The following is a 14497-nucleotide window of genomic DNA, read 5'->3' as shown; positions in this document are numbered from 1 at the left end:
TCTTGGTAGACTTGTATATGTATTTCTACTGACCGTGTACCTCGTGTTTTTCATTCTATCTATGCTGGTATGTGCAATCCAAAGGTTGAACACGAAATTTAACACTCTTCTGAAATTCGTGGTCCGCCAGGAAGTGTCTAACTGACTGGATGTGCTTCACATAATGTTTTTTCAGGTTTGTTGAATTCTCGTCTCTCATCTTTTTGTTGTATTTACCTCCGTGATTTGTTCTTGACACCTGATGAAGATCGCTTGCGTTGTGATCGAAACGTCGTGATTGTTTTTTGTTTTAATATAATTTTATTGTATTTCTACATACGTGACTTTACCGAAAAAACCATTGAGTAGTACAGAAAATGGCTATTATTCCCCACAAACTTTGCTTTTATGACCAGGACAATGATCTTGATTTGAAGCTTTCGTGACTGCAGGAATCCATACTCTTTGGTTCTTTCGGTAAAGTCATGTAGGTAGAAAAAATAATAATAGATCATGACGTTTCGATCACAACGCAAGCAATCGGCATCGATCGAAACGTCGTCATCTATTATTTTTTCTACCTAAGTGACTTTACCGAAAGAACCAAAGAGTCAGGACAGTGATATTTTGAAATGTACCTATTTTCAATGATACAACGGGCGAATTTGTCTTTTCGTTCACATAAAGTCAGAAAACAACAACACATGAATCAAAACTAACATGTATTTATACTAACGTAATACAAAAATCACTACAAAATATTTAGACACCAAGGCGCACTACCACAGGTGGGACTGGCCACAGCGGACCGAGTTCTCTGTGGGGAGGAACAACGTCAAGTGGGAGCCACTGGTGGACCCCCAGAAGGTGCTGATGCCACCACTGCACAGCAAATTGGGCCGTATGAAGCAATTTGTCAGAGCTGTAGATAAGGAGTCGGCAGCCTTCAAGTACCTTCAAGACTTCTTCCCTAAGCTGTCTGAGGCAAAGGTCAAAGCCGGTGTCTTTGTCGGACCACAAATAAACAAGATCCTGGGGCGCAATGAATTCCCCAAGAAGCTCACGAGTAAGGAGAAAGCGGCTTGGAACAGCTTTGTCGCAGTGGTTCGTGGCTTCCTGGGAAATCAAAAGGTCGAAAACTATGTAGGGCTGGTTGAGACTCTGGTGAAGAACTATGGCACAATGGGCTGTAGGATGTCCCTCAAAGTCCATATCATTGATGCTCATCTTGATAAATCCAAGGAGAACATGGGAGCGTACTCGGAGGAGCAAGGCGATCGCTTCCACCAGGATATACTGGACTTTGAACGCCGCTACCAAGGACAGTATAACGAGAACATGATGGGAGACTACATTGGGGGGCTGATTCGTGAAAGTGATTTACAGTATAATCGTAAATCTCGAAAAAGTACTCACTTCTAAATCTTTTGTCGTCATTTTTTTTATTACTTTAGTATAAACAGATGTTAATTTTGATTCATATGGTTTTTTTTTACTTTATGTAAACGAAATGACACAAATTCGTCCGTTTTCTCATTGAAAATAGGTAAATTTCTAAATATCACTGTCCTGGTCACAAAAGCAAAGTTTGTGGGGAATAATAGCCATGTTCTATACTTTTTTTGGCATAAGCAATTACGAAATAACACTTACTACCCAGGAACAAAAATTGTGTCACATAGTGTAATCAAAGTGCCGCATAAACCTCAGCGAAACGAGGATGCTTGTCGTCTTACTTTCAACGGCACGAAACCGCAAAGCTGCCACGCCAAGTGCCCTTGGCTGCACACATCCCGTTCGTGTCCAAGGAGGCGTCACTGCCGGGCAGATCATCCCCGGCGGAGATGAATACGCGAGAAGGGGGGCCGTGGGAGGGGGGTGGTGCAGAGGAGGAGGAGGAGAGGAAGGGAGCAGCCAGGGCTCTCGCTCCCAGCATCACCCGACAGCAGCACGAGAAGGAGGAGCGAGTGAGTTGAGCCGCCAACCAGGATGTTCGCGCGTCGGTCAGGGGCACAGACTCTTCATCTCGTGCACAAGGAAGCAGCCCCGGTGTGGATCGCGCGCGCAACCCCCCCCCCCTCCCTGTGAGAACTCTTAACGTTTTAACGTAACGGGCCTCATTGTTACCGCCGCACGCTGCCCATTGATTGTGGTTGTATCCGTTGCAGCCGAGACGATGGGGGCAGGCACCGTGCCGCGTTGGTCATTTCTGGGACGCACGTGCGCATTCGCGTCCAATTGAACGGACTGTGGCCGTTGTGTATTGTTGGAGGTTGTATTATAGTAAGCCACATTGCGTTGAATGGTGGTTGATAATGTAGACGACCTGTTAAGGAGAGTGATGTCATAACGTTGTGTGTGCTGCAACTGCAAAGTATACAAGCGGCATTGTTTCCTGTGTATGCCGGTATTGAACAGTTGGTACAATGTTATATGAAGAAGAAGAAGAATGCATATTGCGCGGTCTTTAAATTGTCACCATATGTACCGTGGTAGAGTGTACTGTTACGTAGACACGCGTATTTTGATACGTGTTATGTTCTATGTACTTATAGCACTGCGTACTATAATGTTTATATCTTAGTACGATATTCTTTTAAAAAAATAATAATCATGTGGTTATGACTGCGTTCAGAAATCTGCTAAAGATAATGATGAATAGATCTAATGTATACTGTAGTTCATATGGCAATTCAGTGCAAAATGTATACGGTATAAACAATACTGCTCTATATTTTAGACAAAACGAGTATATCTCACACAACGTTGAGTCTTATTCATATTCTTAGCTCTTTCGGTAAAGTCACGTTGAAGGGAGTCTATGTCGTGTTCCATATATACAGCACTGCATAATTTATTGTAACAATTACTAGCGGTCGTATGTAGTCATATGAAGGTAGCATCTTTTTTTTCTGCTGTTCTCGGTGGCGTCCCCAACAAAATGATCATTGTCGTTGAAGCTGAAGCGTCTCTTGCTGCTTCTTTTCCAAGTACTGCACTGTCGCTGTTACACAACGCTTACTTTTAATCGCTGTCCATCCCGAGACCTGTCACCACGCGTCCATGTTCCGCGTGCGCGTGGGGTGCTTGAAGCGTCGTCACTGGGGAGACAAAGGCGGCCGGGGCGTGGGTGCTGGCCACCCACACGCCGTGCCGACCTTCCGTAGGCGCTCACTGACAAACACTTTGGCCCCCAACAGTCTGCGAAGAAACTACGTCGGCGGCGTGGGGCGAGGGAGGGAGGTGGGGGCAAAATCTTTGTCTCTCTGTGCTTTTGTGTTGTTGTTTTTGTTGTCCGAGAGGACGAGACGCGCCGGTAAAATGGTCCGGCTGTAGGTGCTGCTGCGCTTGGCGGGGCCGTTTTAATGAGGGGGAGATCTGGCACTGTGGCCACGAAGCCGAGCCAATGCTGCGCCTCCGTCTGCCCGGAGCTGCCAAGGCTCAACAGCAGCAGCAGCAGCAACACCAACCCAGCGAAATCCAGTGCACAGTCCGCCTCCTGGACAATTCAGAACTCATCTGCTTCATACAGGTATGGGGGACTGCTCCCACTCCTCCCTCTTTCCTCCGCCACTGCGCACGATTGCACGGGTTTGCCCCTCCACGGACAGGGTCAAGGTAAACAAAAGTGCAGCAGTACAATGACACGCGCGCAACACTGTTGTGGTGGAAAGGCATACACCAGGAGGAGCTCTTAGAGAGTATCTCTACATGGTGTGTATCGTCTATACTCGTCAGTGCTGGCCGGACATTTGAGAAGCTTGGCACCATCGTTTAAACTCTTGTGCCGGGAGTTCAAACTGATGACCTCTCCGTTACAAGCGCTAAACCTTTTACACCGTGGCAGGATTCCCAAGGTAAGGGGTGTCTGCCACAAACGGGGGTTCCCTGCACGGTACAGATGCTGGGGCTATGATCGGTTCTTAAAGGCATGTGCCCAATTCCATCAGACCTCAAGCTAAGCAGGGATGAGCGTGCATCGCGCTTGGATAGGAGACCACTGTGCACAAAAGCAGTCGTCACAGTCGAGGACAATTCAGCAGAATACTTTGTTCTGCATTCCCCTCCTCTTCACGAAGAAGCACAGGCAAGAATTGTTGTGCACAGTCGAATAACCCCCACGACCCACACGCGGTGGGGATGCCCTCATGCAGCAGTGTGTACGTAGACGATGGGGGGGGGCATGGTCCAAACACAACTCGCATGCGTCAGAGATGTATGAGGACTACACATTACACAGTGCGCACATCCCCTGTGATGGTCCTGTGATTTTACTCACAAGCCGTTTGTCAATCCACTACTGGGTGAAGTCCTCCCTATGCCTTGTGAGTCAGAGAGGCCGTTTGACCATGTGTCGCCACGCCAGTCAATGTAGGTTGGTGGCGGGGATCAGAGTATGCTGGTTAGATATCACTCGTCACCGATGTTCGCTGTGGCTGGGGAATGAACTCAGGTCAACGGGTTCAATAACTGTGCTTCTTCTCCCCATGACCACACATGTTACGATGTATATGACACGTTGTAAAGTTGCATGCAGTTACTCGATTATTTTATTAACTTTGTAGCTATGAACGTAATGAAAACATGCACTCTGATTTTTGTTTTGTTTCCAATAGACATAGCGACAATTTTCTGCGCTAATGATGAGCTTACAAACGTTTTGTTTAAACGGGCAATGTTTCGTGGTTTTTCTTGCACACATTGTATATCGTGTCGTATAAATGTTTGGGAAAAAAAACGCGTTCGAAACGTTTTTTTTTTACAGAACACAGGGTGCGGAGTGCATTTCCAGTGTCTAATCTTGCCACTTGTAGACATCCATTCGGATCAATACTCAATTCCATCCTCGCGTTTATACAGCAGGCCCAAGTGGGCACTGGCATATGACGTGTCGGAAAAAAAACACCTTTTTTTATACCGGTGCACCGTTCATGCACCGATCGGCATGCAATGATCACCGTGGTCACAATTCTCTCGGGGATGTTTTTTTTAAAATGTTCGCACATTTGAGGGCATGGGGTATCGGCCTACGTCTAAAATGTATCGTGCGCGCATCTCGGTGTGTAGGTGCCCTCAATGGAATTACTTTTTATTGACCTGGCAGATGCATTGAAGTGCTGCTGCAGGGGTCTAAGAAGGTGGGAGGTAGCAGGAGGGACTTTTCATTCTTGTTAGCGGGCTTTCGTCCGCTGACAGTTCCATCATAAATGGTTGTGTGTGTGTGTCGCATGTGCACCCCGTCTGTGGGCAAGCACACGGAGCAACTTAAATTCCTAGGCATGTGTCCTGTATCGTAAATATGTGTCCAGTGATTTGACATAAGGATTCATTCGTGACGAATTTATTTTAAAGAGTGGTTATTTATCCACAAGGTAAACATTTACAAGAAAAAGCTAATTTGGTATAACTTAGTTGAAATAATATTTTTTTGTTACAATTGTGTATCGCTTTGAAGTAGGCGATAGTCATGCTTGCAAAATATAGCATCGTTCACTCATTATAAATAACTTGTGGATTAAGCCCAAATGCATATACTGTACATTAATTTAATTCCATGTGTGCTTTCTTCTATAAAATACGAACCTCAGCTGGCACTAAATGTGCTCGTTGAGAATCAGAGTTAAGTAGGTCACTTGACTCCCTCACTCCATTAACGTCGTCGGTGCCATGGCAGATTGAATTAATCTTACGTGTCAATTTTGACTTAAAACTTTCGTGACTGCAGGAATTCATATTCTTTGGTTCTTTCTGATGACGACCGCTTGCGTTGCGATCGAAACGTCGTGGTTTTTGTTCTTTTATTTTATTTTTATTATTGAAAGAACCAATCATACATTATAGACTGCCAGTGCTCTCACTCAGGTTAAGAACCAGGCTACAGTCTACATTACAGACTGGCAGTACACTCACCTTGGTTAAAAACCAGGCTACAGTCTACATTATAGACTGCCAGTGTGCTCACTCAGTTTAATAACAATTGATGCAGTCTACATTACAGACTGCCAATACGCTCACCAGCTTAAAAACCAGGCTACAGTCTACATTATAGACGGCCAGTACACTCACCGAGGTTAAGAACCATTCCTACAGTCTACATTATAGACTACCAGTACACTCACCCAGCTTAATAACCATTGCTACAGTCAACATTATAGACTACCAGTACACTCACCAAACTTAATAACCAGGCTACATTCTACATTAGAGATTGCCAGTACACTCACTCCGATTAATAACCAGGCTACAGTCTACATTAGTTTTTCTTGTTTTTTATTATTTTTATTCACTTTATTTTTTTTAATCCACGTGACTTTACCGAAAGAACCAAAGAATATAAATCTTACGTGTCTTTTTTTAGATAAACATCAATGCAAGCACCGGGTTATGGAATTATACTTGCCAGCAGTTGGGCTAACTCAAAAACAGAGACCTATGTACGCCTGTTAACGCTAACCAGTGATAGAGCAGGCAAGGGATATTATAGCAATTTAAGTGGATCAGCTCTGCGAGTATGATGTCTGTGTTATTCTGTCAGAGAAGCACTGACAATTTTTAGGTATATGTATCTATAAAGAAAGCGAAATACCAATTTAAAATAAGATTGTCAGGAATATATTGGAGAAAACATTACAGAATACAAATTTCTGGATGAATTCAAACGTTTGTATTGATTAACAAATGGCATACAATAGAAGACAAATTTTGATAAATTATAGACATTTGAGTACTAACAATGTTGAAAAGTGAAACAATACGTGTCTGACAATATGCAGTTTATCATGGGACTTTTTTGCCAGTATCAAAGGATGAAAAATAAGAATAGAGTTTACCCTTTCTGGCAATGTAAACAGGTGTTAAGATGTTCAAACAACAAATATAAACCTTTTTCAAGGAATCAAGTCTGCATTAACCACACGTACTTGTGGTGAACATACATACAACCAAACATGCTATTTAAAATAAGTTTGTCTCTGTTGTAAGCCAATCCGTTTCAAAGACAATTATATCATCAGAGCATTTTTGTTTGCATGTTCACCACAAGTACATCTGGTTAATGCAGACTTTATTCCTTGCAAAAGGTATTTATTTGGCATTTGAACATTTGAACACCTGTTTTGTTGCCAGAAAGAGTAAAACCTATTCTTGTTTTTCATAATATGCGGTTTCATATTATTTTCTCAATACTATTCGGCCTCTCATGTTACGTGCAATGAACTATAATCGTAGCCCTGATAATGCCACCTGATACAGCAAATAAATTTACAACCAAATTGGATATTATACATTTTAAACATTGACTGTCTGATTAAAATCAGGAGACAGCATTTAACACATCTGGCACTGTCGCTGCTTGCATTCGTGCTTTAAAAAACACTGTATGATTAGTATCGTGATAAAAATAGTAGCAGTAGCAATAGACATTTATTTTTGGCCAGGTGAATGCCCATTGAGGTGGGGGAGCGGTTGCGCAGTGGTTTTCGCACTGCGCTATGAACTGGGCAACCTGATTTTTTGTTATTTTATTTTTACCTACGTGACTTTACCGAATAGAACCAAAGAGTATGAACCTGAATAAGATTATTGGCCACGGCTAAAATCCGGGGAGAGTGATATCTCAACGGGTCTTTGGTCACCCAAGCCACACTGACCAGCGTAGTGAAGTATGCTCAAACATCCGCAGTGGCTCGCGCAGCGCGTGGTGCCTTCAAATCTGATTTGTGCTCGCGAATTCGGTCGGAAATATGTCGTTTCGTCTCCCCGATATAGCAGGCACCACAGGTACAACTCAATTTTTGTAAACACCGGGGTACTGTAAGTCAGGAATGACATCCTTTACGGATGGGATCAGATCCCGGATTTTGTGTACTGTATAAATAAATAAAAAATAGTTGTATTAACATCATTTTTGGATTTTGAAAAATGTGTTGGTACATTGCCTGCAGAGGGCATTGATCTCATGAGTAACTTAGTTGTTTTACCTTTGTAAAGGTAAAAATATATTTTTGTAAATTTTTTTACAGAAATGTGTAAATTCACTCCTGGATTAAGGCCTCCCCGTGCTGTGTCACTCATGGAGGTCGATTGATCATACTTCTCCACAATCTGCACGCCGGTGAGGGTGGCTTTGTGAAGGAGAGTGCCCAGGACTGATGCACACATCAATTCCGACTGGTCTTAGTCACGGCCGGAAATCGCTCTGATGTTGTTGGGTTCTTTGCACAGTGCACGAACCACTGCACTATCACTCGATCCCAATTCAGTATGTCTTCATGGTAACTAAATGAAGCAAAAACAATCGATCTCTACCCAAAAAATGAAGTCTACCACATTTAAGAATGCAGTGATTGTGCCGACCTCATTCAGTTATCTCATAAAATGTAATATCGTAGTTTCTGTAGATGTTTATTCTTCTTCTTAATTGGACTGGGTTTTTTTGTATATTTTTGACCCTGTTACTTAATTTAGCAGCAGCATTTCATTGAGGTAATCACATCTGCACGTTAATAGGACAATTAATGGTAAGGCACCCGCAACGGAAATGCAATGCTCCGGGTTTCTGATCCAATTATCTTATCTTTAGTGATATAGTCGCATTTATGTTGTAGTCTATGTAAATTGTGTGAGTTTAATCAGCCATAATTGACGCTAGAGTGGGCATGTAAGACACACTAGCATTATAAATATAACCACTTTATATGTAATCTATGAAATTATCGAATTTGGAATACAGTATAGTGAAAATACACTGATTCATACATTTTAATAAAACATTTGCTTTTAAATAACAATACGAACGTACAAATGTGCTCTTCCAGGGAGATTGTGAAATTTTTTACATTTCTTCCTGTGCCAATTAACCTTCCGAAACACATACCAAATATGGACATGCTTTTACAAGTTTGCAACTACGAATTTGACATAACACCCCCCAGTATAAATGGGCATGCCACAGCCCCCTATAGCTGAGGCCCTTCCACCAGCAGTGATTTGAGCAAGCAATTGCAGGGTTGCACCTTTAACCTCACCCTGTATTGTAAGCCTTCCCCTTTTGCACCAGTCATTCCTTTTGCACCAGCCATTCCATCCCCCCATCAGAGATTAATATCAGAGACTAATCTGAACACAAGACAAATGCATCATTTTAAAAACCTCTACTTTTTTACTCAATTAATTGCAAAAAATTATGAGGTTATTAAAATGTATCTTGGAAAAATGTTCAGTACATGTTTTCAAACATGCTATTCACATTGTTCTCACAATGTCTGCAACTCATTATTACCGCAAAATATATATTAAAAAAACGATAATTCCATGCCACTACTGGCAGAACAGCATCTACTTGAAGGAGTGCTAGAGAGCCCTCCTAGAGGGTTGTAGGCCTTCCCTTCCACACTGGTCCACTTCTCAGACATCTTGATGGGTGTGGAAGTACCCACACTTTACCACACCACGTGTGACCTACCTATCGACTAACTGCGGTGTACCCATTTATACTGCTGGGTGGATAGAGACGGGGGGGGGTATTTAAGAAACTTGCACCATTGTTTCAACTGTGTGCGCCAGGCGATTGAAACCGGCAACCTTCGAACTGGCAAGTCAAGTGTGAGAACCATTCATAAATTTCTAACATCTTTAACCATTTACCGTCCCGAGACATCTGCAAGTGGCAGGGTGGGTCCCGTTCACCACCTGAATCTCGGAACGCGCAAGCGGTCAGCATTAAAAAAAGATTGGCATAGTGCTGTTGTTTTTAAAGATATTGTACTGTACTTACCACAGAGAACTAGCGACACGACCACACTCTGATAGCTGGCACCAAATTGTGCCACACACCCTCCCACGTGGCCTAAACTAAATTAAAATAACTTTATCGGTATGTCTTCAGGTTAGAAGACGTACCGGTAACGTTATTTATTTTTTATTCAGATTCCAACTGATGACGTACATGTACGTCATCCCGATGATGACGTACATGTAAAACGCAGTGGCTGTAAATGAGAAGCTTGACGACTGCCTCTCCCGTGGAAGTTGTGAGCCTTAAGTTTGGTGCGACCCGCAGCTGCACGGGGTTGCTGGTCATTTATTTAGGTAACGTCCGTTTACCGTAGTCCAAAAATAACATGTCATTTTCGCTTCACATGGGCATAACTTGTAGCACATGGGTATTATTTTCCCCATAATCGTTGCTTGGTTACGCATGAAACTCTATTTACTGGACTATTGAATTGATATTTTCGTTTTTTTGTAAAATTAATGTTAAATAATTATGTACATATTTGAGCATGACACGTAAAATAATAAAACTGATTCTGTGATAGGTCTTCGTTGTGTTTTGAACACATGCAATGCGGAAACAACTATTGAGAGCTACACAGCACAACCGGGAAACCCACAGCAATATTAGGTCTATCAGTTTAATTTCATCATTATTTTATTCAAGAAAACTAAATAGGCTCGTAGCAACACATTGCTCAATGGAGTGGCAGTCAAAGGAGCAACACGTCTGAAAATAACGTCCATGTGGAGATGGAGTGATGAAATCAATGAACTCATCTTGTGTGCAGGATCTAGGTAGATTGTTGTATTTCAGGACAGCTAGCGATGGTGATGAATTGGCGAGGAATTCATTCGGCAGTGAATGCTGTTTTATGGCTGCTGCTGATGAATTACTATATTTTTAAAGGTCAAACATGACAAAAGAATTGATAACGAATAGCAAGATGTGCTGCCCCAACAATGCAGGTCACCGCGTGTCTGTTTGCGAAAAAAAACCCCATGCATCGACACGGTTAATGGGGGAGGGGCAGGTGGCTGTACGAGTGATTGCACAGTGCAGCAGGCCCACGCACAAATATAATTACCAGCGCGAGAAAAATCTGCCTCTGTACTGACAACGGAAGGAGGTGTTCTTGTCACGTGTCTTGACATTGGTCGGTGAGCCGTGCACAGGAGGTGTCACGGCTGAGTACAATGCAACGGTGACGGTTGAAATTCACTGGCTCTTCATGCGTGAGAGCTTAAATTATGTACAGCCATCATCGTCATGATCGATCCACTGCTGGATGAAGGCTTCTCTCGGCCACTACCACCTCTCATGGTCCTGCAATGTACTAATACACTAAGCAACAGCACACAATCTGAATTATTGCACAGTCAATAAAAATGTGTTTATTATTTGTTTTAAAAGGGCCCATTTGTATATTGTATATGGGAATTAGTTCAATCGCCCCAATGGGACACGTTTCAAAGATTGAGGATGGCTGCGGAATGTTATTTTCTTGAAATAGCTGTTAAAGGAGAATCATACAAATCTGCTACATACAAAATAGGCATTTAGGGATGCATCTCCAGAGACAAATGCATGGATTTTTCTACGGGTCCTTTGGTTTTCCCCTCCACATTTAGAAATATGCTTTTAGAGTATTTCGCTGCTATAAATTTCCACGTGACAAGCCAATTCATTGTGCTATCATTTGTGGCCAGGTCGCTTCTGAAAAAGGGCTATATAGCTCAGTGGGCCTTTCTTGGTAAAAAAAAAAATTGCTCTATCCCCGTTGTTGATGCAAGCCTGTTTCGATTGTACGGCTTATGTAATCGTGAGCATTGGGAATGCTTGATTTACTAGAAAATGCCACCCCCCCACACCCATCGATGAAAAACTTGCAGCCACGTAGAGCTCCGTGAAAATGTGAAGACAGAAGAGGACTGCATGAACAGATATTTTCGTGATACTGCAGCGGCAATGGTGCTCGTAAATAACACCGTTCCTCAAGAAGAATAAATATATACGAGAGGTGACGTTTTGGGCAGTGGTCCTGCTTCGTAGCATTGTAGACAGGGTTGCCACCTCAGAGGTAGAAACCCAGTCTACAGCTTGATTGTGCCTTGAGAGTATCAATTGTCGGATCGGAATCATAATCAGAGTTAATGCTGAGGTTATTTTTTTTATGGAATAAGCCATTTTACTTTGCAGGCTTCATTTGTATCTTTTCATATCATGTGCATTTCTTCTAACGGCAATGCTGACATAAGCAAATCCGGTGCAGGAAATTTGATTTTAAAAATCAAATCTAATTTACACTCATAATGAAAGTTTCACAACTTATTAGTGAGTATATATGTATGTCGACCTTTTTTTCGCACTATACGTCACCAACCTCGCTAATCAGAGGTGTGAGTCGTGGGTTTGGCTGACTTGAGGAAAATGAAAGAATAGGGTATGGAAGGAGCCATCGCATGATCTGCAAGCAGTATCGAACTTGCAATGGTGCAATGCACAACAGCGGCCACTGGTAGTGCTCCGATTACCGTGTTCATTTTTCATCATTTAGGGTTTTTCCCTGTGGTTAGAATGAGTCAAATGCCAAGTGCATTTAATGCACCTGTAGCTTTGCTTTCGACGTGGCGTTCAAGTGCCGCTTTTAAATTGCAAACATTTCCCTCGCTGCTTTCAGTTGGTGCTCATCGTGTTTTAAATGGCCTAGTTGGGCACTGGAAGAGTGTCCTGGATAGTTTTAGGGCCATTGATGAGATTTAAAATCACCAAAAAATATGTTATTTTAATTATTCTTTCGAATAGTATATATGTTGTTTGTCCCTTAATTGTGATTCTTAAATATGTAATTGTTTTAATGTTAGGTAAGTAACACTTAGCCTGTGTTCTCTAGTTACCTGGGTGAAAAGTAAGCCACCTGGCTAAAAAACGTAATAAATGAAATGGCATCCATTTTCTTAATATTTTGGCGAAAAATATTCCCCCTGATTAATTTACCCGTAGCTCTATAACGGGATGCTGCCGTGGTGTAAGGGTTATCAAAGTAGACTTTAAATCCAGTGGTCACCGGTTTGATTTTAGCGCCATGGGTGAGATGTCTTAAATCATCACGCCGCTGTCCACCGAGCACTGTACATGGGTACACCACAGCTAAATCAATTGGCGTGTCGTGTGTGGTGGGGTAAATTATGGGTATACTCTGCACAAAACCCTGTTTAGAGGGGCTGTCTAGAGCTCCCTCTCTGTCGTCGCTCTTCGCTAGCAGTGGCATGAGCAAGCAATTGCAGAGCTGCACTTTTGCAACGACAGAAATACAAATAATACCATCCCTGCTGCCGTAGTTTAAAACATTTTCAATGCCGCTTTTAAACCTTTTTGAAAAGTTGCTGGACAGATTTTCAACGATTTTAGCGCCTTTATTTATGTGCGGTCACACAGTTGTAAAATCTATCAACCAAATCTTACTATAGAATAATAAAACAAAGTATTGAATTACCATCGTTGCAATAGAGTATACTGTAATTGGCATGTTTAGACCATAAACACGATATAATTTTCACATGCCGATCATCTCAATATTTGCAGCCACCACGTGTGTTGCTGAACAATTGTTTTTCCATAAGTTATCACTGAAAGTAACTTTTTCCCCTCCAGATTTGAAGTAACATTATTTTATAATGCACTGCCTTTGGGAGAGGCCGACAATACCAGCTCACTTTTAGATGTGTACTCATATCCTGCAGCCTCATAATTATTGAAGCGGAAACGTAAAAAACGTGGTTTTAACAATATGTGTTCGTCTTTCGCCCATCTCATCTATTATTTATTCAAATAGCACTATCAGCATCGTGTCATAAGACAAAGGATCCATTTGGGAATATTGTGGAGCAATGCCTCACTCTATGTGTCAGAACAGCTGCAGAAGAGAATATTCCACAGGGTTTCTGAAAAATCCTTCAAGTGGCCTTCATCTTTTACACAACAGGGCTGGCACTTTCCCAGTTTTTTTGGATGACTGTGAAACCAATATTTTTAATCCTCAGAGCTGGAATTTAGGTAATTAAGTACAAAAACAATCTAATATTATGTTTTGTGTGTGTGCAGTCATTGGTGTCCAACAATATATCATCAAATTGGGAACCCATTTTAACCATAAGTGGTTGGCAGCTAGGTTCGGACCCCTAACAGTGTTGGCTCAGCCGTTTGACCTCTGGGCCACATGGTCACCGAAAAGAATGGGTTTTTATTTTTTTGTATCAACGGTAGCAGATAATTGTCATAGCATACCGGGTTTGAAGAAATATATACTGAAAATAAATATGTTGTGTACAGTATTCCCAAGCAACAGTCATTAAGAGGTCTCTTTCTTTGTGGAGATCCTATTTACAGGACACTTCTGGCAGATTACCCATTTTACAACAGTAATCAATTATGTATCAGCACTTAACGTCCTGATTAGCCCCTTCCTTTTGGCTGTTGTCTTGTCTCTAAACTTAGTTCAGTACCGCAAGTTACAGTGGACAAGGGACATTGTGACAATAATTTAAAGGGTTTTTGCAAAAAGTGTCTACAAATGGAGATCATTATAAATTAAGTGACAGTGGTAAATGATCGGCAGTATGTCCAATGCCCATTACATGAGCTGTTTAAATTGTCCATAAGGGCTGCAGAAAACCCTCCCATTTGTGCCATTTCATCTTTCACAGTGAACTCCACTCACTTAATATGCCGTATTTGTCTAAT

The 14497-nt window shown here is 42.1% G+C and overlaps 1 protein-coding gene across 6 annotated transcripts in view; it reads left to right on the top strand.

Moving 5' to 3' along the window:
- Positions 1 to 1874: 1874 nt before the first annotated feature.
- Positions 1875 to 14497, top strand: part of LOC116941991 (FERM domain-containing protein 5-like) — a 50215-nt gene continuing 37592 nt past the window's right edge. For 2 of the 6 annotated variants that reach the window (XM_032953458.2, XM_032953459.2), the window contains exons 1-2: positions 1915 to 2063; positions 3280 to 3511. In XM_032953458.2, coding sequence (XP_032809349.2) covers positions 1969 to 2063; positions 3280 to 3511 — 327 coding nt within the window. In that variant the 5' untranslated portion in view covers positions 1915 to 1968. Of the gene's footprint in view, positions 2064 to 3279; positions 3512 to 14497 lie in introns of all 6 variants that reach the window. The other 4 variants (XM_032953462.2, XM_032953465.2, XM_032953463.2 and 1 more) reach the window with 4 other exon arrangements.

Source organism: Petromyzon marinus, chromosome 13, assembly GCF_048934315.1.
Source record: "Petromyzon marinus isolate PM22_M1 ecotype Great Lakes invasive population chromosome 13, UKy_Petmar_22M1.pri1.0, whole genome shotgun sequence".
Taxonomy (NCBI): Eukaryota; Metazoa; Chordata; class Hyperoartia; order Petromyzontiformes; family Petromyzontidae; genus Petromyzon; species Petromyzon marinus.
This window is presented reverse-complemented; position numbering and strand designations above follow the sequence as displayed.